The sequence below is a fragment of the Lygodium microphyllum genome, chromosome 11 (assembly GCF_053477565.2).
Source record: "Lygodium microphyllum isolate KBCC chromosome 11, Lygodium_microphyllum_v1.1.10, whole genome shotgun sequence".
In the NCBI taxonomy this organism is placed as follows: Eukaryota; Viridiplantae; Streptophyta; class Polypodiopsida; order Schizaeales; family Lygodiaceae; genus Lygodium; species Lygodium microphyllum.
Window position 1 is genome coordinate 145,942,460 of NC_141145.1, and position 26,578 is coordinate 145,969,037.

A 26,578-nucleotide genomic window follows, 5' to 3' on the forward strand; every position below is an offset into this window, starting at 1 on the left:
CCCTCCCCTACTCCTCCTCTCCTTCCCCTCCTTCTCCTCTTCTCCTCCCTCCTCTCCTCCACGACGCCCTGTTCTTCTCCTCCCTCCTCTCCTCCACGGAACCCTTCCACCCCCTCCTGTGGTGACGCCGCCTATCCCTGCCGCCCTCGCCTGTGGTGACGCCGTCTGCGCCCGCTGCCCCCTCCTTCGTCCTTTGTCCACCGCCCCGTCACCCCTCCTCGTTGCGCCACCGAGCATCTCTGGACGCCACCCTATGCTCTTCCGCTGGCCCCGTGACACCATTCGTGGCATGCCGCCGCCCTGTACGCATCTGACGACGCCGTGGTCCCTTGCTCGCCACCGCCTTCGTCCTGCCTTCGTTGCCCCACCACGAGCCCCTGCCTGTTCACCTGCCACGTGCACAATACACTCCCACCCCCCTGTAAGCCCCCCTTCCCCCCCCCCCCCCCCCCCCCACAGTCACATAATCCCATTCCACCCCCTGCAAGCCCCCCCCCCCCCCCCCCGGGCCCACCAAACTCGTCCCACCTACCAAACCCGTCCCACCCGCCAAAACCCACCACATCCGTCCCCAGTCCCATGCAGACACCCGCAGAAATCTCCTCATAAGCCCATGTCCCCCCCCCCCCCCCCCCCCCGCAAAAACCCACCACAGCAGAAAACCCCCATAAGCCCCCCTTTCACCCACCGAAACCCGCAACACCAGCAGAAATTCATGAACTACGTAGAAACCCGCAGGCACCTTTTCTCAGCCCCTTGACACACGAACGCGTGGCTATTCGTGTGATTGTGGTTGTTCATGTTCGTGTGCGGGAGTCCGTTCGCGGATGTTCACGCGCGGGGACGTGCGTTAGCTAGTCCGTGAGGTGGTGTGTAGCCGGCTATTCACATGCAGCTGACACGTAGTCTATTCCTTGGTATATTCCCAGATTTTAAATTCCAATACCCAAAAACCTTAAAAATACATTGAAAAATTAAACAAAAATCATTAAAAAACACTTAAAATTCAAAAAAATTTACAGAAAAATCTTGAAAATTTTCCAATATTTCTGCAGTAAATTGCAATATTTTTTTGAAGTGAAAATTTCAGGAAAAAATTTCAGACCACTTTAAAATTAAATATTATTTTCAAAATAACCACAAAATTTTAAAAAATCATTAAAATTATAAAATTTCCAATTTAATTTCAAAAAATTTCCTAAAATTTCCATTAACTTTTTTACTTATTTTTGGAAGATTTTCTAAGCTGAAAATGATGTGTCATTTTATTTTATGATTATTTTATGGTAAAAACACTTCATTAAATGCTAAATTCATACAAAATCCTCTTTAATTCAAAACAAAAACTGAAAATTCTAGAAAAATTCAGATACCTTGGTTCTTTTTGGATTACTAACGTATATTTTGGGATTGAGAAGTGCGCATTCATTGCATACACATACACCCACTACCATGTATTTTTTTCTTTTATTTTTTTTATTTTTTTTTCGCTACCCCAAAATTCACGTTTAATTTTTAACATGAACCCTAAACACCACCATGGCACACGCGCTCACGCTAAACACAATTTTATAATAAAAATGAACCCGTTGTTCACTTAGCACGCGCTAAGTGCGTTTAAGAGGCACTTTAATATTTTTAATTAAAATGAACCAACAGTCACAAGAGCACGCGCTGGCAAAAAAGTGCTCCACATCACCTTAATTTTTAATAAATGAATTTGCATTTAGAGACCCAATCTGGGTATCGAAGTCTGGGATTCGGATTAATTCACCGCTCCAACCTAATAATTGGTAATTAAAATTTTAAGAAGGAACCGTCGTTTTCTTGATAAGGTTTATCACTTAATAAAAATTCACCCATTTCTTAATAATTTACTAAAATGAACCTTTCATTAAATTAATTCCCTCTCACTGCACTTATTTTCCCTTTTTAATGAACTCGTTTCGTGGGATGGGTACGCGAGGTCTTCGGAGTTATCTCCATGGTCAAACCTGATTATCAAAGTTGTGGTCATGATATGTGTGGGTTGTTGTTATGTTTTGGTTTAATTTCTTTGTTACGGTTAAGGGTACGGTGTGTAGTTTTTTTTCTTTATTGCCTGATACAGGGATTTGGGTGTTTTCATGTTGCATAGCATGAAGCTTTCGGTTGCATATGTCTAGAGGTCATGTCGAATTTTTTCTAGGCTGTGGTTTGCTTGGGGATAGTTGGTCGAGTCACGTTTTACCGCCTTGGTTAATATATTATCCTTGGTTTTTGTATGTTGCTTTGCAGGCATTCTCTTTGTTTGTCTGTGTTTGTGGTGTGTGTGTAACCATCTGAATGGCACCCTCTCGTACTCCTCCCCTGATTCAGTATGTTCCTTTGGCTGTCCATGATTATTCTTTGTTACTGGATTCGGACGTTGTCGCTAAAGCGGGCTTGTCCAAGTTCGTCAGCATTTCTTTCCCCTTGGTTCCAGATGATCCCTCCCTTTGTGACGAGTTTCTAACCTTTTACAGTAAGAGGTCTGGTCTAGTCCGTGGCACTTCTGTTTTTCTGACACCGAAGAGTCTAGGCAAGGCTCTTGGTCTGCCATATCATGGGGAGTCTGTCCCTGCTGCTAGACAATTGTTTACCAATGATGATATTTTGAAGCTGTTGCAGAAGCAGACTCAAGATGTTCTTGATCCAAAGAAGGTCATTACCACGTCAGGAGCGGGTGTCTTCATGATTTCCAATCCCTTATGGAAACAGATATGCCAATTCCTTTAGGACAGGTTCATGCCTGCAAAATCCCCATCTCATTATCTTTCCAAGGAGTTGTTTACAGCTTCACGAATGATTTTGAAAGGCATAACCATTGATTGGAGTACCTACCTCCTCTCCAAGATGGATCACCATTTTATCCGAGCTACTCGAGGAAATGTGACTAATGTTACATTTAGGTCCTTCCTCTATGTCTTCTTGCTACATGCTACCCCTACAAAGGAAGTTCCTTTACCTCCAGTTGATCCTCCAGGAGTTCCTCCTCTGTCTCATAATGAAGATGATGAAGTGATAATTGAGGATGATGATTCTCCTCCTCCCCTGGTCATTCAGAGAAAACGCCTCAAGAGGGTGGTTGATTCAGTGCTTATTCCTCCAGTTCCAGTGACAATTCCTGCCCAGTCTTGCAGCAACTTGCCTGCTTTCCTTCAGACACCAAATCTTTTCAGAGCCCATCGAGATGGGATGCTCGACCTTACTATTCCTTCTGTTCACCGCCTGGTAAGAGGAGATGCTTTTCCGTTCCTGTGCAAGGATATCCAGAGTTCTATTGAACTTTCGATGACTGCCTATATCCAGCAATTATATTCTTCATTTTATGATGAAGTTCAGCAGTCTTAGGAGGAACTGAATAAGGCCAATACTGAGTTAACCTCTGCTCAGGAAAAATTCTCTGACCTTTGTACACAAATGGAGCAGCAGACTAAGCTTGTAGATACTCAGAAAGCTGAAATTTCTAAGTTGAAAGCTGAGTTGGCAAAAGTTAGGTCTCAAGTGGTTGCTGTGACAGAGGAGAGGGATAAGTTACAAAAGGAGAGTCAAGAGATGAAGGAGGTGATAGCTACCCAAGCAGAGAAGTTGAAATCCACCACAGCTATTTTAGATCAGAGCAATGCTCAAATCCAGCAACTCAAAGATCAGTTGGCTCAGTCTCGGTCTAATACACAAAGTCCTGTGCAACCAGTTTCTCTTTTATCCCCTGCAAACTTGGCAGCTCTTCAAAGACATGCTACCTTATGTCCCTTATTTCCGGCCAAGGTGGAAAGATTGCAATCTCATATGGATTTGTTATGGTCTTCTTTTGAGCAGTATCAAGAATATATTCCACCAGATCATTCCTTTTTTATCCATTATCAACAACAGAAGTTGGCCTTCTATATCAACCTTTCCATGATGGATTTACCTATTCCAGAGAATGGATGGAGTGGGGCCTGGTCATCTGATTTGCTGATCGAAGTCGTGAGGATGGTTTTTGAAGACTTTGTCACTCCAGATACAATGCTTCTGTCCTATATGTATTTGAGGGGTGATTTACTGATTCCAGATGATGAAGATCTGGCTTGGTATGTCGGAGATGTGGTATTGCAAGCTTCTTTGTATGTCCGACATTTGGAGTTGAGGATTGATGAGATGTTCCAGGGATATTTTTCCAAGGTGACTGAGTGTCCTGAGTTTTCATAGCACCCTATGGTTGATGCTGTCATTTTGAATCACCATCAGGTCAAAGGTTCAGCTCATGCTCAGAACACTAACCAACTGAGGGTGGATCTTTTTAGCCTATCTCTCTAATCAACCTCCATTTGATACTTCTTTCTTTGAAGCCTATCATTGTAGATCAGCTTTAGGTCCATCCTTACCATGCCTAACTCATTATCAATAAATGGATCATAGGTATGATGCTTATATTTCCCTTTTTCAATCTAACCCAAAAGTCATTTTACCCCTTCTTTTCCAACCTCAAGGATCTCCTCAAATTCCTATTTTTACCCATTGTTCTTTTATTGAAGATCGAGTTTTTCTACCTCCTGATCCTTGTCCTTCCCCATGCCCTGATATTCTATCAACTTTTCCTGCTTATCTTTTAACGCCTTTCTTAACAGAATCTTCTCAATTTTCAGCCAATCCATCTTTAATCCATTCTTCATTTTATGATTTTGCCTATCCATCACTTCATCCTCTTTCATTAGTCCCTCTTCCGTCTCCTAACACTTCTATTCTTAATCCTCCTCAGTTGGTTAGTGGGTATCCAGGTTTTGATCAGAAGATTCTTCGAAGAAGAGGCTGGAGTTCAAATGATTCCCTTACTGGACCTCAAATTAATTGGCCATTGATCCCAGGAGAATGGATAAGTGCTAGTCAGGCTTATCAGAATTATCTGCATTTTGCTTAGCAGTATTCTCAGTCTGCAGATCCTTCTATGCGCTGAACTCCTCATTTTACTTGGTACCTGGCGCATATGCATAGGCATTCTCATAATGATTCAGAGCCTATTCCAAAGTTGTGCATGAATGTCAATGTGAGCATTGATTCCCAGCAATTGGATGTATTGTACTTTCATGCCCTCTGTTTGCCTAGCAGATACCTTGTCTTGTTGGAAAGGATGTGCTGCCTTCAGTTTTTTCAGAATCCTCCCAAGACATTTGTAGATGAATCCTTGTCTATGGATCGTTTTCAAAATCACCAATCTTTCAAGAGGGATCATCTTCATTGATACCTTTGCCATGTATGGTGGATGATTTTTAATGATAAAACTCTCTTTTTGGAGGAGTCATTCAGATGGTTATGTTGTGTGTAGTGTTTGTGTTGTGGGTTAATTTATGTAATAAGATCGTGGTGGTTGCCTATTCGATTGGCTTTCGTGCGAGCTACATTTTTGGACAATTGTGGTGATGGTGTTGCTGGTTGGATAGTTGAAGATGCTTATGCAGAAGAAGAAGAAACCTCTTATATCCTTTATAAGTTTGTTGTGATTTCCAGTTTGATAAGAAGTGTTAATGTATAAAGGGTTTTCCTTTCGTTGTATTTTTATATCAGATACAGGTGATACGTTGGGGTCGTGGTTGGATGGACTGTTTTTGCAGATTTATTGAAGATCAAAGTTGAGCTTTTGAATGAACTTGTATTCCCTTTTTCCTGGGTCGCGAGGACGCTTCCTTATTAAGTGTGGGGATATGTTGAGTGTTGAAATGACCTATTTTTTGGCTGATTTTTGTTGTTTTTGAGAGTTGAATGGTTGATTTATGAGATGGTTGATTGGTTTGGAAGTGGTTTAAGAGTGTTTTGGATAGGTTGGAATAGTTTTATGAAGCTCATGATGTTTATTAGTAGAGATGTGAAGTTCTGAAGATGTTCTGATTGGTTCTGATGAGCTTCTGTTTTGTTCTGTTTTTCCTCTGTAAGGAGGGATGGAGTATTAATTGATAGGGTTTGAGATTGTTTGAAAGCTTATTGAGTGATTTTTGATGGTTTGGAATGGTTTTGGTATGAGTTATGTGGTTTTGATGCTTTTTGTTGACCTTCTGTAACTCTCTGGTGAGCTTCTGATGAGCCTTTGTAGACCTTCTGTATGTGTTCTGATGGATGAGAGTGTAGCTTGGGAAAGTTTTCTAGCCTTGGAAAGAGGTGAATACAAGTGCAAAAGAGCTAAAAGAAGTGAAAGAAGTAGTTGCTAAAGACTCAAGTAAAGACTGGAGTGAAGTGACAGTGGTGAGCTACGAAAGGACACTGTAGTGGCTCTGGTGCCTCTTCATATCAGACATACCTCTTGGGAGGGGTATCCACGACCTAAGAAGGATTATTGAGCATTGTAGTGAGGATATGATATATTATTGATGGAGAGAGAGAGAGAGAGAGAGAGAGTCAGAGATAGTCAATTCTACTAAAACGAAGTGATTGTATATGAGAGATTGAGAGAGAAGACTATGAAGATATTGAAGATGAATACTATGTGATGTATTTCCATTCAAAGATGGTGTATTCCTTTGCTTTCTTTGTTCTATTGATGGATTTTGTGAAGATATTGAAGAATATAGTTGATTCTATCAAATCCGTGGGAAATCTACATGATACTGCATGAAGATTTGTTGTGCTTGGTGTTCTTTTCTTCATTGTGATCATATAAACCCTAATAAAAAAGCTTGTTGATGTTACAAGATAGATTTTCTTGCAAGAGAATTCCCTTTTCCTTGGTGTTCCTCTTGGGGCTCCAGTTGATGATTTGCTAGATAAATTAGAGGGAGCTTCAATCTCTTTTTGATTTATAGTCTCCATACCATCAAATTAGAATGAACATTGTTGACATTGTTAAATTTTCTTTCAATACGCAATTTGGACATTATGAATTTGTGGTTATGTCTTTTGGGTTAACAATTTACCTACAACTTTTGCTAGGCTTATGAATATAAAATTTTGATTGATTATCAATATTTTATTATTGTGTCTTTTTATGATAATTTGGTTTTTGATCAATCAAAAAGTGAATATAAGAAACATTAGAAAATAGTTTTTTATTTTCCAAAAAAGAAAATCACTTGTGTGTTAACCCTCTCAAAAGCATTTTCTTTTAAGCTCAAATTGAATATCTAGGTCATATTGTTTCTACCCAAGACATCAATGTTGATCCAAAGTAAGTACGTATTATAAACGAATGACCTGTTCCTTGAAATGTGCATGAAGTTCCTTCTTTTCTTGGCTTAGTTTGTTTTTATAGGAAGTTTGTGTGTAAAGTTTATTTGATTGCTTTCCTCTACCTTGTTTTGCATTGGATGTTAGTCAACAAAAACCTTTTGACTCTTTAAAAGACTTCTTGATTGATGCTCCTGTCTTGCAATTACTTGATTTTAACCAACCTTTCTTTTTGGTTGTTATTGATGCTAGTGGATCAAAAATATGTACTATACTCATGCAGAATGACCATTCCATTTTCTATGAGAGCCGCAAATTGAAATCCTCTAAGCAAAATTATAGTACCTCTGATAAAGAACTTGGAAGCGTTACCTTATGGGTTCAAAAGCCTTAACAAATACTAATCATTAAGCAATAAATTATATTTTATCTTAGTCACTAATTTATAATAAACATATTAAATGTGCTTCCTTTATTCAAAATTTCACCCTATGATTCAATATCAATTAACACATGCTAATGTTACAATCAATGCTCTTAGTCGTTGTCCTCATGATCATGTTTCTACTCATCATATTATTGGTTTAATAAGATAAAAAATGTTTACGTATTAAATCATGTGTCTTCAATAGCAATTCAAACTTTTTATTCTATGATTTCTAATTACTCTTTTAATCCTGATTTCTGTGATGTATGGCCTCATATGCACGACTCTAACATTTTTATTTTCAATTATTAATTCGTAAATGGAATTTTGTACTTCCAAAAGAAATTGTGTGTATTTGTAGCAATTAGAGTCATGGCTATGACTGAAATTCAAGCACCACTCTATATGGACCATGAGGTATTCAATCTACTTTAACTACTCACAAAGATTTTTTCTATTGGCTTAATTTAAAGCATAATATGGCTCAATTCATATTTAAATGTCTTATCTATCAAATAGTAAGTTGCCATCATGTTAAAACATTTGGTTTACTCATGCCTTTATCTATTCCTATTGCCCCATGGGAATAGATTTCCATGGGTTTCATCACACTAGATTGCCAATTACTTCAATCCATAGTTATATGATTTCGACATTTGTTTATAGGTTTAGCAAACAAGCTTATTTTATTCCATGTAAAAGGACTTTAATTGCCCTTGAACCCACCAAGCTTTTAATTAGCAAGATCTTTGCACATCATGGTTTTTCCCAAATTCTTCTATTCCACTACAAATGCCAAATTTGCAATCATTTTTGTTTTTGCTTTATTCGAGAATTTAGGTTCTAAAATGGATTTTCCTTTGCTTTCCATCTTGAAAGAAACTATTAGACCAAGTATCCTAATAGCACCATTCTAGATCTCCTTTGATCTTACATTGTCAAGCAACTTAATGATTGGGAGCAACATCTGCCTATCTTAGAATTTGCTTATAATAATATACACCACTCTACTACTAGTTGAGCACCTTTTGAGATTTTCTATGGCAAGAAATTGCCCAATCCTATGACCACTATCACTTTTGGTATTCCTATTGCTGATGCTTTGGTGCGTAACCATAAGGGAATTTTAGAGGATGCCACTAAACATATTAAATAATCTCATCGCACTACACTATTCAAGTAATATGAAACGTTGACCCATAAGATTTAATGAAAATGATTTGCTATGGTTGCGCACAAAAAAATGCCAATTAAAATATATTCACTATCATCTCAAGATCAAATTGGCTCCTCACTATTACAACCCATTTTGCATTATACACAAGATTAATGATAATGTGTTCTATCTTGGTATACCTCCACATTGGTAAATCCATAACTCCTTTCGCGTCAATTTATTGAAACCCTTTTGAGGTACATCTCTTGTCCCTTCTCTCGTTGAGGATCCATCTTTGTTAGATGAGGATACTGTGATTTTAGTTCTTGAAAATATAATAAACCGTGACTTGACCACTACAAGGAATGGTAATTAGTATTATCAATATTTAGTTAAATATAAAAACAATTCTCTTGAGGAATCCCATTGGATTAAAAAATAATCCTTATCCCCTACTTATTATTCCTCAACGAATGCTTACCATGCCCAATTACATTAAGAGTCCAAAGGTCACATATTTGCCGCATTGAGGCAATGACCTATGAGAATCCATGGCTACTTTATTTTCCTTTGGGGATATATAATAGATATTTTTTGCATTGAGGTGGTAAATAAATATTTTTTTCTTATTATTGTTCTAGTGTAGATTCGCCGCATTAAGATAGCACTTGCATGTGGTTGGCCACTCATGCATTTATTTGTAAATTATCTTATTCAAATGAGGACACTTGCTTCTTAACCCCTTTGCATGTTATCAAAATTGCATGAATAATTATGGAAAAATAAGAGGATGATTAAATTTATATTTGTGGAATTTCAATATATTATCCAATTGCGACATGATCACAACTTATCATGTGTAGGCCTGTGTATGACACTGGTTGCTCATTCTTGGTAGTTAAATGTAAAGGACTAATGTAATTTGTGTTTGGTGCATTAGATATTACTTTATCGGAGAGCGCTTACGGTGTGCAAGGTATATTTATTAGGCACTCGAGAAGCATGAAATTATTTTATGGATACACTCTCTTTAGCATGATGATTGTATGCGCACAAGCACCAATGATTATTTGCAAAATAATTATAAAATCTTGAAATTATTATTGTATGGATCTATATTTTGATTAGATTGTGATTGATATTTTAGATCTTACCTTTAAGAAAAACAAGCAACATTGGAGAATAGAATTGGAAAAGATTAGTTGTGCAAGGAAAAGATTTTGAGCACCAAGAAAGTACAATTAAATAAAATATGCATGAGGGATATGCTCATCCATGCATGGGGAAATGATTGTACCCAATTGGTCTCTTGTGCACTCTTCTCTCTCAACTCTACTCTTTGGCAATGAGTTCTCCATGATTTTCTTCAATTTTTGGCAAAGCTATGGTGATTTCTTCCAACAAGTGATTTTGATTTGGTGTAAAAGCAAAAAAAAAAAAACAACAACAACAACAACAACAACAACAACAACAAGGAATTTAGTATCTCCTACAAAACACACTAATTAATTAATGAAACTTGTTTATGCATGTATTCTAACTTGCCATATAGTTTGATAGCTATAATTAAGTAATGTGTTAGAATATGAAAAGATATTTGCTACTTGCATTGTATGTAAATAATATTTATTTAAACTATCATCACATTCAAGATTGGTTAGTGGGTAGCCCCTTTAAGCTTTGGTTTTGTATGAAGGCAAGAGGGTGTACCCTGAATTGTAGGGTGAAAATCATGTCTAGTAGTAAAGAAAATAATAACAACCATATTTATTTAGCCTAAGTAGATCCTTAGTTATTTTAGTCCTCGGAAGGATGGAAGTTTCATCTTAATAGCATAAGCCTCCCTATGATTGGTTAATAATTATCTACAGTTGGTCTCAATTAAGGGCCTATAGTATGACTTCTCTACTTTGTAAGACAGTATCTAAGTGGAGTAGCTAGGGGGTACATTACATGTAACTTATATTGGCATTATTTGGAGTATAGGAGAGATATAAACAATATACAATGGGATGGAAAGCTCTGTAAGATCCTATTGTTTGTTCTTATTATCCTACATTTTGAACTTTTTATCATAAGTCAATGATACTACAATGTGTACCTCATGATAATAATTTCTTAATAATTTTATTAAGTGGGAACGTGTTATAGAGTACACATGAATTTTTATAAAACATAAATAAAAAATGCTTTGTACCTTTGTAGAATTCTTAATACAAACTCCTCCTCATTAGAGTAGCAACAACTCATTTTTTAAAAGTGTATATACATGTTATGCTTACATAGATGTACCTTTGGTTTTCACCCATCCAAAATTTGTGATAGGATACCCCATGCAAAATAATCCTTCAAATCCTCCTTGCTAAAAATTGAAGATGCATGCACTATATGCCTCTAAATGAGCCAAAGTCACCGACTACAAACTTGATTTGAAGTTATGACTCTTGTGGCACTTAGGGTTTGGCTTATATTTGAGTCCTTAGAATATGTAGACCATTTGCCATTGTTGTTTTTGTCTATTAAGCACTCACTTTCCAATTCAAAATTTAATAGGAATGGATGCAATAGTTACTTTTACATGTGACAACCATTGAGTGCTCTTGAATGTATATGTGCCTTTTTTCTTCTTGTTCACCTCCTATTTCATTTAATGGTTTTTACTAATCTCTTGTGTTTCTCATATTGTTACTTATTAAATTTTATTTCCATATTCATAAAAGAAGCATATTTTGGCATTAACCTCTCTCTCTCTCTCTCTCTCTCTCTCTCTCTCTCTCTCTCTCTCTCTCTCTCTCTCTCTCTCTCTCTCTCTCTCTCTCTCTCTCTCTCTCTCTCTCTCTCTCTCGTGCATGTGTGTTCATGTGCACCAAGATGCAAATCTTTGAATTTTTGCAAAAAGATGTTGGGCTCTTCTTTTCCCAAATATGAGGGCCTTAGCTTTTTAAGGTTATAATATAATATTTTGACAAGGCTTAAAATCCTTAAGTCTTAGATCTTAAAAGCTGTTAAGGCTTCAAAAAGCCTTACAAGGGTTGTCAATTGAAAAGTAGAACCCCTTCCTAAGAAACATTGCGATGAATATTTTTTCTTATTTCTTAATTAAAGATTTTTAACATTAACAAGAACCTCAATTCATTATCATTTTACTCTCCAATATGTGTTATTGTAGGTGAGTCCGACCAATCTTGGAGATGTAAAGAAAATTGCTTACTTAAAATCATTGAACCTATTGGTGCATTTGTAGTTATTGGTGGGGGAAGTAATAGTGGTGGTGGTGATGGTGATGGTGTTACCATTAAATTCTTAATAACCATTACATTTTCTTGTTAATTGAGAATTGAGCCTTTAAATGTTTTTCCTAGTCCAAAAGTATTGTTTAAATTCCAATATGCATACATATCATTTAGGCCTCAAGAGATGGGTTTTGTAGTCAGAGAAGGAATGGAAAATTTTGAGTTGTGAGCCATTAGACTTATTTTTACTTGCTTAGCCTTTTGAAAAATTTTAGGCAATATTTTAACTTCAATTATTGATTTAGAGTTTGGGGATAAGTCTTGGCCTAGTATCACATTCTTAGCACAATGGTTTGTCAATTGCTCTCTTCTAGAAAATCACTATGTAGAAGGCTTTTCACCTTCCTGTACATAGTCTATTGTCTCACAAGCGGAAACATTATCACTGAAGCCAAAGCCTCCAAAACTCCCATTCTCCAAACAGATTACAAAGAAACATTGTGATGCAACTATGAAGGCTTCAGATTTACGCAATCTATATTCAAAGAGAATCTAATTGTCCATCAGCCTTGCAATCTGGTACTGCTGCATCTTTTGTCAACAAAATGTCATCAATCACAGCACTGCTTCAAGCTTGATGGTAGACTCCATTAAAGGTGGTAAATTATCTACCTTTTCTGAAACAGCAAGCTCCAAGGACTCAACTTGCAAAAAACTTCCGCCCTGCCCCTAGATGATCTACCAGCTACAAGGATGCATAGAAACGCCTATCTCCTCAAGCTTCGATGGCATCAGTAGGCTACGCTTTGTGTAAGGATCCTCCAAATATCTTCTAAGGCTGCATTTTCAATTTCCCTTCTGTATTACAACAGCAGCACCAGATTGCTCATTTGCAGCACAAGCTCTTCAAGAATCAGCAACTTCATCTAGAACAAGGGCGGCAACAAATTCTTCAAGAACATCAAAGGTAGTAAGTGCAATAGCTTTACAATGCACAACTCATAGCCCAAAGAGATCATCTCCATGCTGAGCAACAGCTATCAATCTCAAGAGCCAGTCCCTGCAGCAACTGCAGTACAAGTGTCCCCTTTACTTTTTAAAATTACTAGTCTTATGATATAGGTATGGAAATTTACAAATGAGATTGTGTCCCATTAGAAAGATAATAGTGATCATATAAGATATATGGGCCTCCCCAAGGAGGAGAGCCGAAGGATGAAAATAATCGTGAGCATCGTAGTCAATTCTATGACAAGATGAATGGTTGGATATATTGTTTAGTCCTAGCCTCTAGCTAAGGTATGCCATAAGCCTTAGTAGACCCCAATGAGGTCATTCATAAGCATGGTAGGCTTCTAACAAGTTATTAGGCCAATCTAATCAACCTGTGATCACCATCTTGGGAAAGTGAACACATGTGAATGCTATTAAGATGAGCTAGTAACATTTATACATAGCCACCATTTTGTCAAAAAAGATGAGCTAGTAACATTTATACATAGCCACCTATTTGTAAAAAACTTTTAAAGGATACGATATTAGTCGTCAGTTATGTGACTTTAGTTAGGTTTTGCATCAACTTAAAGCCACTTCAAACAAGGATTGTCGTATGCATATAGATTCCTAACCAATATAGTGCAAGATCACAACAATGCAAAATATTCTAGGATATTGCTACCCCATGTCATATAAAAGGTCAACTACATACTCGCATCAAATTTCAAAAAAATGCATTTAAAAGCACTCTTTGAAGCTACTGTAATAACCAACAAACCTCTCTCCCAATAGAACATCATTTAGACAACATATAAGGTGCAACAGTACACATGTAAGATACTTCCATAAACCGATAGGATTACCAAGCTTGTAACCACCAATAATATATTTGAATCGCAAAGCATGGATTCCTTTTAGCATATTTAGTTTTTGCACACTAGAATTCCCTAACCGACCTACCTTCAATCACCATGAAATGAGAATGATGAACTCATTCACTCACAATTGTACATGAACTAATAATGTGGAACCACAACAATGATCTAGAACCTAACTCTTAACTCATAGGTTGGCAATAGTACGTGAGTTAATAATGTCAAACCACTACAATGATTTGAAACCCCCATCTCAACTCATAGGTTGGGAATAGTACATGAGCTTGAGTGGCAAGTGAGCCATAAGCCCATCTAAACAAGCTTGTGAGTACCAATAATATACTTCAATCTAAACACAACTAGTCAAGCTTGGGGCTTATGGCATACCTTGACTGGTTGTATTTAGATTTCTCCTAAGATTGTCTTTAACATCAAGTGTCAAAGCAATGAGAACCACTTTGATACAACTAAACCTTGAAGTTGAATGTACTACCAACTAGATTATCCTTACTATGTCATTATATTCTGAAATGGTCATAGAAAACACAAGGCATCACAAGTAAAAATAGAGAACCTAAGCTTATTAAAGGAAAATCGTATACATGAAAGGAACTACAAGCGATTGTATCCTATCCATGTGATTCACAATAAATTTATGGTACCCTCCCCCGTAAGCTAGCTGGTTACTAGCCTCTAGTGGCAAATAAATGATGATTACACAAACACCATCTGCTTTTCATGTCTCTTCCACTAACAAAGAGAAGCACAAACAAATTTACAAATGCATGGTTTCTCAAGGTAGTTGTCCAACAAAAATGAAACTGATATATCCACATAAAAATTTTGGATAAATTGCCAACCATAGATCCCCAAATCAAATTTGCCATCATACACAATGAACCACCTGTATGTATCCTTGCAACTTTCTTCTAGTTTAAAGCTCTACCAAAATCCAGTGAGATGAATAATTCAGTGCCTTCGTTCGTCTCAACGCACGTACATTTTATAATGTATGAAATAGAAATCTACTTTTCGACCTCCACTTGCAAATGAGAAACACTAGTCCTAGGCTTCATTCAAATCATTAGTTCATTAAACGACCTACGTTTAGAATAGGAATGGTTTTATGGAAGTACGGAAAATATCAATAACATGTTTCTCTGCTTGAAAATATAGCTAGTCCCAAGACATGTCTGCCAACTGGTAAAGTCTCCAATCAGGTAAGCATTCCAGTAGCAGTGACTAAATCATCCACCCCTCCCGCACATTATCTCCAAGGTTTGATCTTACCTTCCCCCACCCACTCCCACTATATCTATAATTTGTATGCCTTCCATCATATTGGCTAGATAAATATGTTGGCGACATAAGATTAGGATAGGCATGTTAAAATGGAATATAAGCCAATGCCTTTGGGCATTACATCCCACAAGATTTAGCAAACAACTCTGGCGAACAGCGAAACTTCGTAGCACGAAACTGTGAATAATTATCGAGACCTGCGACCAAAACTGGGTCGGAAAATTATCATAGTATCCGGATGGGTTTACATGTTCCGTTCGTTTTCGAAGCTTATGAACTGCGTGTATTAAGAAATGCACGTGATGCCAATCAGCGGCAGTCAGAACCATAATGATTACACACCCGCATTTGCGTGAAGATAGACAGACAACCCAAAACACAATATGTGTATTTCTTATATGAGCAGTAGTCTAGACGAGTGAAGAAGCCCTCGGCTCAATTCATCAACATCTCTATATAACATTGACAAAACTGAACATTTCACACAAGGCCAATGCCTGAGAGTAATTCTGCTCGTTAGATATCTACAGCAGTTGCTATGTCTCGACCTCAGGAAATAATATTGCAATGAGAATTCTCATTCTTTTAATTAAGGACTGTCCGAAAACATCATGGCCAATAGTCCAAATCTAGCAGCTTGAATTTGCACTGCATAAATGTTGAAATGTGGCTTGCAGCAAGAATAAATGCAAAAATACGCGTATTGGCCGCCATGTAGGCAAATTTAGTGCAAATCTGCGACAGAGCAACGGTATTCGAAATGACCCCTGTACTACCCTCGCAGATTTGCTTCCTCGACACAGCAACAGTCCATGTTTTTGGACTTTTGTTCTCCCTGTTCATGTTGCAGTCCATGCCTGTTAAACCTTACAGATCAATCCACTCGTGCCATGTGACCACTCAGTTTGATCATCAAAACTTCAAGACAGTTTGATCATCAAAACTTCAAGACTGGCCACCATGTCCCTCGGAAAACAATCCCTCCCCCCCCCCCCCCCCCCTTCCCCGGCCCTCAAACCATCGCCTGGCCTCATTCCTTCAGATTTCTAAAATCTAAGAAATGTCCCTGTATACTTGCTAGCAACAGCCAGCCTCCTCTTACAGAAACGATATCCCAAAAGCTTAAACAAGCTCTGTTGAGCAAGCCTTGACCAGGTTGCACGATTCTAAACGTCGAGGTGATGTTATAATGTTCGCCTCATGCAGCAGTTTGACTAGCCTCTTCTGAAGGTGTGGCAGTTCCCAATTTCACAATGTCTTCAACCAGAATTTTCCCATCTGCGAACAAGAATACTCAGATTAAGTACAGGAATGACTCGTGATTTATAACAAACATGCTCGTGGAAAGAATTTTGTGTAGCATATAAACTTGTACCTTTATCTTTAGCAAGATTGCTGATAAGTTCCTGAAGGGATTCCTGATTCAGGCTGTCTTTAAGGAACATCGTTGCAGCAGCAAGTTCCTCAGGTGTAATCTTACCATCTCGATCCCTGAAATCAATGCATAAAGTCAACAATAGATCAGTTTTCCCATTAAGCGTAATGTTTCACTGTGTGCATGGCTTCATAATTTCCAATCTATGGAGCACGCACACAAGGCACATGTATGTGCACAGACACACACACTCTCTCTCTACACACACACACACAATTCACACACGATTTTTATTTTTTATTTTTTTGCGGTGAGAGGGAGGGGGTGTGTGTGTGCATGCGTGTGCACTGTAGTAAATTGGTGGGGTCGTGTGTATGTGTGTACACATGCTCCAGTAAATTGGTTTCAACTTGATTCTGTAAGCATTCCCCCAGCTGGTCGTCTGTCTTTGAACCACCCACCCGCTGCACACACCGCCCCCCTCCCAAAAAAAAAAAAACAAAAACGCACACACACACACAAAGGTCGGTCTGTGTATGTGTCCAAGCACACACAGCATGCTTACATATGCATCACATACCAAATGCTTGATATGATGAAGACAATACCAAATAAGAAAACCAATTTTATTGAATTTACTTGTCAAGAAGCTTGAATTTATCTCCAATTGTAGCATCAACATCATCAAGCTCCTTTTCCAAGTTATGCAGCAAAGAATCAACCTATATAGACACCCCAAAGTTAGATAGGCTTCGCCCACAAAGTCATATAACAATTAATACTAGTTCAAACTCACCAGATTCCTACCGACTGGGGAAAGACAAATTAATGGATGATGCAATGCACAAGCCACGAAGCAAGCTGACATCTATACAAGCTTGAATAGACTTTTCTTTATCACAAGAATCCCTAGAAGGAAAGCATTATGCTTGTGTTTCACACGGAGACTGAAAGAAACTTGTCACAGAATAACCAAGTCCTTGTTCTAGTGGCCACTTCTAATAACTATACCCAAAAGCATTCGGAACAATTCCAGGTCAAAGGAGAGCTTCTGGCTAACAAACCGATGGATTTAGGTTATCAATGGCAGCAGTCCTCTCTCCCAAGAACTACTGTATCCAGAAGTCACGAGTCTGCACACAGAAAATATGAATATTTTGTAGTCTATTATGGTGAAAACCTCTTGTTGCACCTCTTTGTCTACATCAGAGTGAGTATCAACACAGTCCATCTGTACATCAGCTGTTTTGTTGAGAAGAAAAGGTGAAAAAAACTTGGTTCTGGTTTTCAATTCAATAACATATATGCAAACTCAATTTCTGTTCATACAGGAAGTTTGCATTATGGTCACATAGATCATCCATTCGGCTGCCCAAATAAGGATGCACCAGATCACTTTTTGTGCACAAGTGTCGATCACAACTCTGGGTGTACTGCAGCCCCTCAAAAACGACTAGCTAGTAATCCAAACAATGGTACACTGCCAAGACAATCTACTTCCTACTGACCAAAGTAGCCAGAAGTGACAGCAAGGTCTCAAACCAGTTCCCCCTAATATTAATTTTGAGGAATCACCTGGAAACCATTTCTTAAAATATAGCAAAAAACATACGTCCTAGAAGCTGCAAACATGTAATATTCAAAGATATAGCCCTATTTATTCATTATCTGCATAATCAATAATGCAATTCTACAAGATAAACCCAAAAGAATATCAAATATTCGAAAACAGATGTTACAAACTTGATATTTCTTCAAGAATCTTCAAGAGGGGGCGGGGGTGGTGGGTGTTTGGGAAGGGCTTTGTAGCTATACCATGGCATTGCTACCAAAAGTAGTGACTTTGAGCCTTGCTTGGTTTCCACTCTACGTGTGATTCCTATACCCAATGGTGAACCCTCATATGTGCAACGTCACGAGGGTGTAGTCCTGGGATGTGCCTATCTTGCTCTAACACATCGTGTAACCTTTTTGTGCCATGTTGAGTGAGTGAATGAGAGCAAGTGCATCACACTTGTTGGTATCAAAGCAACTCTTGCTCGGAGTGGAGTGCTCACAGAAGCAAGAGAGGAGATCTAGTGCCCCAAAGAAATTGTGTCAAGACGACCCACGTCGTGTTGCCCCACGTCACATCAACCCCCGTCGCATCAACCTCCGGCACGACGACCCTGACACCAGTCAACATCTGAAGACGTGACACAGCTTCCACGTGGCATGACCACCATCCGAAGGTGAAACGCGGCTTCCCCAAGTTGACAACACCAAAAGCTAAGGCGCGGCTTCACACAACTACATGGAGGACGACAGACAGAATGCACCCATCCCAACAATGGAAAAGAGGAAAAAGAGCTGAGGTCAAGAATGGAAAGTAGCTCAAGAGGAGAAAGTAGCCATCCTAGAGAGGTAGTTGGAGGGCATGTCAGGCCTATTGAACTCAATCCAGAGGAACATACAAATGGAGGAAGAAGAGGAAAGGAAAAGAAAACTATAAGTGGAGCAAGGTTACAGAGAGTGGGTGATACAGCAATAGGAAGAGGAGAAAAGAGACAGATTGCAAGAGGAGATGGATAGGTTAGGTAGAGAGAGACTTCTAGGAGAGCTCAAGATACAAGGAAAGACAAGGAGAAGGTAGTTGAAGCAGGCAACAAGAAGAAGGAAAAAAAAAAAGACAAAAGACACAACCATAGGAAAGAGGAGAAGACTGACAATTCACAAGACGACTACGACAAGTTCAAAATGCCCCAACCCACCGAGTACAAGGGAGAGAGAGACGACTTGATTTTGAAGAAGTGGATCATAGAAGTAGGCAGATACTTAAAGTATGCCAATATCACTAAAGACAGGAAGGGAAAAGTGGCAACCATCTACTTAGAGGAAGACATTGCTAGTTGATACCTATTGGAACAGGAGCAAGGACGCACGATTTTTTCATGGGAAGAACTACAAGAGGAACTCAAGGACTATTTCATCCCAAAGATGGAGAAATTGAAAGTTTGAGATGAATGGAGAAATCTCGAGCAAACACAAGGGAAGATAAAGTATATTAGCAAATATAGGTAGCTAATACTACAGCTACCCAACATGGACACCGACACTAAGCTACATGGATTCCTATTCGGCATGTAAGAATGGGAAAGAAGAGATGTGGAGAGACCGGAGCCAACCAGTTTAGCTCAGGCCATGAGGATAGTTGAAAGGCTAGTTGACCTAGAAGGGAGAAGGACAACCCAAGGGAGCCAGACTAGATTCAATACCAACCAACAACTCTTGGACCCCGAGACCCAATACCCCTAGAGGCCCCTTCCGGGAGATGCAGGGTCAAGTCTCAGGCATAAACACGGCCGCATCACAATCCGCCTTAGTGCTAAGAGAAGCAATTGGCCGATGGGGGAACAGCCACTACAGACCAACTCCAAGTGCATCATATGGGTCTACGGGATCAAATACATCATGGTGGAGACCCCAAGGCTTGACCACAAGGATTAGATGTTTTAAGTGCCAAGGATCCCACTATCAAAACCAATGCTCCGTGAATGATACAACCTCATCAAGCGGATTTAGAGTGGCAGCCACTAGTGCGTATGGAGGAGAGAAGCCGCAACTCCTACGTATCTTAGAAATCCCCAATGGAAGCAATGAGAGCCTAGACCACCCAAGGGTGGGGACAATTAGTGCTCGTCCCTAATGCATGGAGGCTTGCATAGTAGCAGTCCAACACTTATACCTCAAAGGTAGAGTGAGTGGTAGACATAAGAGCCACCCACAACTCCATCACCCCAAATTGTGAACCTAAACATGGGCTCAAATTGTCCAAGGCCCCAGAAGGGTTAACAATAACCTTTGCACAAGGAGAAGCCAAGGAAGATAAGCAAGTCTTTGCAACTCCGTACATGAGTCAGAGACGACGAAGTACTCTCCATAGTTCATGTACTTGCGGCAATCTGCCCTTAGCCCTTGAAAACCTCACTCTCAGATTTGCCCCTCCTGCCTATTACGTTTTTTTTAATGCTCTCTCTCTCTCTCTCTCTTTTGGAAATTTGTGCCCAAATTGTGACACGTGGCATACATGTAACAATTTTCTCGTTTAAACCTTCCGGTCTAAATTTATCCATAATCGGTGCAAAATTTGACCTCGGTACAAACCAGAGAATTAATCCTCGTGCAAAACCAAAGATAATGACGTGAACAAATTCTGGTGTCCAAAAATAGTAACTCCCTAAATTTTAGGAATGGTGACCTCTGCATTTCTCAAGTTGTTCTCAGCAACTTTTATCATTGCAACCACATCAAAAAGTGTAATGTGGCCACTGTGATTTGGTGCATATTCTTTAAAGTTGCTGTCAGTGAAAGAATCCTTGAGTTTTTACTTTGTTGTCTAATGTTCTACATTTAGGTACAGTCGAACTGTGACTTGGCTGCATATTCAAAGAATCCATAAGTCTGTCCTCTGTTGATTTATGTCTGCCACTACGATTTGGCTGCATATCCTTTAGGATTGCTGTCAGTGAAAGAATCCTCGAGTTTTTTCTCTGTTGGTTGTCTGATGTTCCGCACACAGTCCCAAACCACTAGCATTCTATTCTTTAGTTACCATTCAATATGGAACCGGTCTCAAGGCTCAAACAAACCATTACTCCAATTTGTCCCAATGGCTACCTCTTCTGGCCATGCAAAGATCCCGTCTAAATCCAAGAGAACTCTGGGGGTAAAAAGCAACAACAACTAAAGAAAAGAAAAATAAAATATTTATATAAGTAAATAAGAAAAGCAACTGCAAAAAGTATCACCACCTGATGACATACCCCCCTTTTGAAAGAAGCAAGCGAGCTCGATTGCATGCTACACATACTAACTAAATGACATAAGACGATAACAAGATTCTCCATGTTATTAGTGCCATCGCATGTATCACTTGCTAACAGATGACACAAGGCGATGGTAGGAGTTTTCCCACGACCATTTGTGCCATTGCAAGTTCAAGTCTCATATGGGGGAGGATCACATCATGTATCCAACTATGGTACTAGGAACCTTTTTAATATACATGTTTCCGAATGGAACACAAGGCGATAGCACGTATCCGCGAACTATTAGTGTCACAACATGTATAATTATTCAACTGAAGTGTAACAAATACAACTTCAAAGCACTGAGATTTCATTCAATGATACACATCTTAATACTAAGTGTAAACCATACATTGTGCATTATTCAATGAGATGCAGTATTCAACTGTACAATAGAGAATGTACATTGCTTCAAAAAGCATTCTAAGTCACTGTAGATTCCAACAAGAAAGCTTCTTGGTAAAATTGCAATAACTGAGGCGAATCTGTCAATTCAGCCTCTTCCATCCATTTGGCATCCATTGGTAAATAATTCTTGAACTTCACCAAAAATCTTCTTATAACTCTACCTTTCACTTTCCTATCCTTATGTGCCAGGATCTGCTCAAAAACTAGAATCTCATCTAATTCCTCTACTTCAAGCTGTTCCTCTTGACAATATCTTCTAGCACTTCACCAATAAAAGACCTCAATAGGCTCACATTGAATGCATTATGAATTTTTCAATTCTATAGCAATTTCAGCCTATATGCCACGTCATTGATCTTCTCTGAGACTTGAAAAGGGCCATAGTAGCACATACTCAGCTTTGGAAACAAACATTCCTTACCCTTCTATTTTCTCAAATGTGCCTTTTTAAAATGCAATAAGACCCAATCATCCTTCTTGAACAAGAGTTCCCGACAATGACTATCCACAGCTCTTTTCTGTTTAGCTTGTGACTTTTCTAAGGCATACTTGACTTTTTTATATGCTTCTTCCCCGTCTTTTACATAACAATCTACTTCAAAAATGTTTATCTTTTGTCTGCAAAATGGGAGGCAGTTTCTTTCTACCTTCCACTATCTCAAAAGGTGCTTTGCCAATAGATGAGTGCACTGTATTATTATATACATACTCATCCAATGGCAAGTAGTGTTTCCAAGAAGTCTTATGGTCTAAAACATAACACTTCAGTAGATCTAAAACAGTCGAATTTGCTTCTTTAGACTGTCCATCAGTTTGTGAATAGAAAGAAGATGAAAATTTCAGCATAGTGCCCATGTTTTCAAACAATGCTTTCCAAAACAAGCTAGTCATTCTTGGATCTCTATCACTAGCAATTGACCGTAGCATTCCATGGTACTTAAAGATATTATGCATAAATATATTTACCATGTGTTCTAACTTAACCTTTTTCCCTACAGGAATGAAATGTGCATGTTTGCTAAATCTACAAATGATAGTCCAGATTCCATCATTCCCTGAAGAAGTTCTTGGAAGATCAAAAATGAAATCTATGGCAATACTTTCCCATGGCCTTTCTAGAATAGACAGTGGTTGCAATAACCCTGGTCCCTTTTGTCTAACAAATTTGACCTTTTGGCATACAAGGCAAGATCTGACATATGCATCAACATTAGATCTCAAGGCTGGCCAATAGAAGAAAGTCTCTACCGCTTTGACTGTAGCATCTATACCATGATGTCCGGCATACGGTGAAGCATGACTTTCTAACAAAAGTTTTGACCTTAGCTATTTTGTAACACATAGTCTTTCATGCATCATGATAAAGCCTTCTTTGAACACATAATGATCATGATGTTGGCCATTGATCAATTGTTCATAGATTTCAGAGAAATCTTCGTCATCAACATACTGCTCTTTCATATCATCCAATTCATGGTGATAAGAAATTGAAACAGCTGACACTTGTGGTTTGCGAGATGAAGCATCTACAACTACATTCTTCTTGCCTTCCACATGCACTATCTGAAAATGAAACATAGATAGGAAATTTGCCCAACGCATGTGTTTCTCTAACAATTTAGCCTGTGCGAGAAAGTATCTAAGTGTTTGATGATCCCTTTGCACTACAAAATCAGCACCAAGCAAAGAGTGCTTCCAACTAGAAAGTGCATGGATCACAACCAATAACTCTTTCTCATAAATCTGGTAAGTCCTTTCAACGATAGAGAGTACTCTACTCTTGTATGCCAAAACTCGGTCATTATGCATTAATACAGCACCAATGATGTTTCCACATGCATCACACTACACTACAAATGGCTTAGACAAATCTGGCAAAATAAGTACTGGATCTGTAGTCATTTTCCCCTTCAAACATCTAAATGTTGATTTCTCTTTGTCAGTCCATTGCCATTTGACATCCTTCTTTTCAAGCGCATGTAAAGGAGAAGCAATCTCTGCAAAGTGTCTTACAAATCTTCTGTAGTAAGAGCATAGGCCAAGAAAACTGCGGACATCATGAACAGTTTTCAAGTCTGGCCAAGAGACAATTGCTTCTATCTTTGCATTACGCTTAAGCTCATTAAAGATTGTAACTAATGTTTTCTATGCTCCTCATTCTTTGGAAAGATAATCATATCATCAAAGAATGTGCCAAAGAAACTTCGATAAGGGCAGAAAATTCTATCCATCATCGTGTTAAACATGGCAAGAGCATTGGTTAATCCAAACGGCATGACTAAAAATTCATAGAGACCAAATGTCGTTCTAAAAGCAACCTTATGGATATCCTCTAGCCTGATTCTAATCTAATGGTACCCACTTTTCAAATCTATCTTGCTAAACATTCTTGCTCCCTGTAATTGATCAAGAATGTCATCTATCCTCGGAATCGGAAACCTATTCTTGATTGTGTTCTTATTCAAGGCTCTATAGTCAATACACATTCACCAAGAGTCATCTTTTTTTTTAACTAGCAACACTAAGTGAACAAAACGGAGAACTGCTGGGCTGAATTAGTCCCTTCTCTAAAAGCTCATTAACATGTGTCATAATCTCTTTCTACTGTGCTGCACTGACCCTGTACAGTGGCCTATTGGGAGAACTAGTCCCTGGAATAAAATCTATGGTATGATCTTCAGACCTCTCAAGGGATAACTCTCCTGGTAACGAATTTGAGAAACAATCACTAAAATTATCCAAAAAAACCCATCTACTTTCATCTAGTACAAACACATTACTGTTAACTTCATAACTTGCTTTGCAAAAACCAAGTACACAGAAATATGATTTTTCATTACAGAAGTAATTGCAGAAGCAGAAACAACTAGGACAAACTCTTCTTTAAGCTTCACATCTAACACATGACTCTTGCCCCTATGTACAAAAGTAATCGTTCTGTTGTAAGTATCCAAGATAGCATGCTTCCTGTGGCACTATGAAATACCCAATAGAACATCACAACCCTCTAAAGGTATAATATAAAACTCCTCTGTATCCACATAGCTCTGAATGTGCATACGGAGTTTGCCAAGAATGGGGGTGACACGTTTAGTATGTCCTGGGCATGCCAAATTAGCATGTCCAACTAGTCTCATTTCCTCGGCACGTATACCCAGCTTAGCTGCCAATGCCGGTAAAATAAAGTTTGCACGAGCTCCAAGATCAAAGAAAATAAGCACTGTGGAATCTCTGATCTTTCCCCAAGCTCTGCAGAATTCTGTAGCATCATCAACTGATTGATCTCCCACCATATCAGGCACTAAGCCAATGTTGGGCTTCTTTTTATTTGGCGCATCTTTATCCTTTGCATCTTTAGAAGATTACTATGGGCACTTAGAAGCAATATGGCCTTTCTATTCACATATAAAACATTTTCCAGCCATCATTAAAGCCTTTCTTTCTTCAAATGACTTGCCAAAAAGTGGCCTCTTCTATCCTTTGCTCTGTTTAAAAGAAGTCTGAGGCTGCAAAACTGAAAACCTTTCTTCCAAAAATACTTCTTTGTAAAGCTGGTCTTTTCTAGAAATTGCTTCTTCTTCTTGCCATGATCCTGCTTACACTGAGAATCCTTCTTTTCAATGTCTTTAAAGTTCCTTTCAACAAAACATTTGCCACACCAGCATTTTCAATTAATTGTACCATATTTGTAACCCTGGTCTTGGTACAATAATCCCTAATGGCTTCGAGCAAACCACAACAGTACTTCTCAATTTGTTCTAACAAGGGCACTATCCTATAAGAACTCATGGACAAAAGTGCTTCCCAAAATTTCTTTTTGTACTCATCTAAATCTACACAATTTTCCGCCTCCAATTTATGCCATGCAGTCATGACATCTACTTCAAACGTGTTAGTTAACGATGAAGCTGCAAACAATTGTTTAAAATGGGCCCAAGTGGCAGGTGCATATCCTTGCATCAACAATATATTCCACCACTGCAAAGCATTACCTTTCAAAAAATTTACAACCTTCCACACCTTAGAAATCTTAGTAAAATTCCCTCCAGTCTAAGCTGCATCAAACTGCTCTATATATGTCAAAGCTTTCACCTTATCTTGCATATCACTGAAGGTTTCAAACTTTAATGTCTGACCACCCTCTTTATAGTCTTTAGGCTTTGCACTTTTTGGTGCAAGTTGTCATAGATAGGTGGTTGTAAAAAGGGGAGTCCCTTAGGCACATTATCAACATTAATTTCACCTATCTTAGCTACCATATACCCACTGTAAAGAAAAAATACCCTAACACAGAAACATAAACAGAAACCGTACAACAAAGCACATACTGATAAAAAGAACACAGTTAAGGTTAGGATTAGAGTAATTTAGAGACAATGAACACAGTGAATAAATGAAATGATATGACTACTAATAATACAATGCTCATGCAGCAAACACACTATGTAGTGAATAAATATTGAACCTCGAACTCCTGTAACTCTAGGATCAGGGTAGGGGTGATGAGCCGGAGAGTATGTCGTACTCCGAACAGATCCCGAATCGTAACAAGGCAACCTCCGGATGTCGAACACCAGCAAACGCAACAGTGAGAAGCTGGATATGATGCAGACAGCAATGAGAAGAGAGAAAGACTAAAAACGGAGTCTGCAAGAGAGAGAAAGACTGAAAACGCAAGCATGACAGCTTGCAGGAGAGAGAAAGACTAAAAACGGAGCTTGCATGAGAGAGAAAGACTGAAAACGCAAGCAAGACAGCCTGCAAGAGAGAGAAAGACTAAAAACGGAGCCTATAGGAGAGAGAA

At 38.7% G+C, this 26,578-nt stretch overlaps 1 protein-coding gene across 1 annotated transcript in view; it reads right to left on the minus strand.

Moving 5' to 3' along the window:
- Nucleotides 1–15,706: 15,706 nt before the first annotated feature.
- LOC148029484 (uncharacterized) overlaps nt 15,707–26,578 on the minus strand; it is a 67,266-nt gene continuing 56,394 nt past the window's right edge. The window contains exons 13-15 of the mRNA XM_087688323.1: nt 17,159–17,241; nt 16,520–16,635; nt 15,707–16,422 (exon numbers count right to left, since the gene is read on the minus strand). Of these exons, the coding sequence (XP_087544449.1) occupies nt 16,343–16,422; nt 16,520–16,635; nt 17,159–17,241 (279 nt within the window). The 3' untranslated portion in view covers nt 15,707–16,342. The remainder of the gene's footprint in view (nt 16,423–16,519; nt 16,636–17,158; nt 17,242–26,578) is intronic.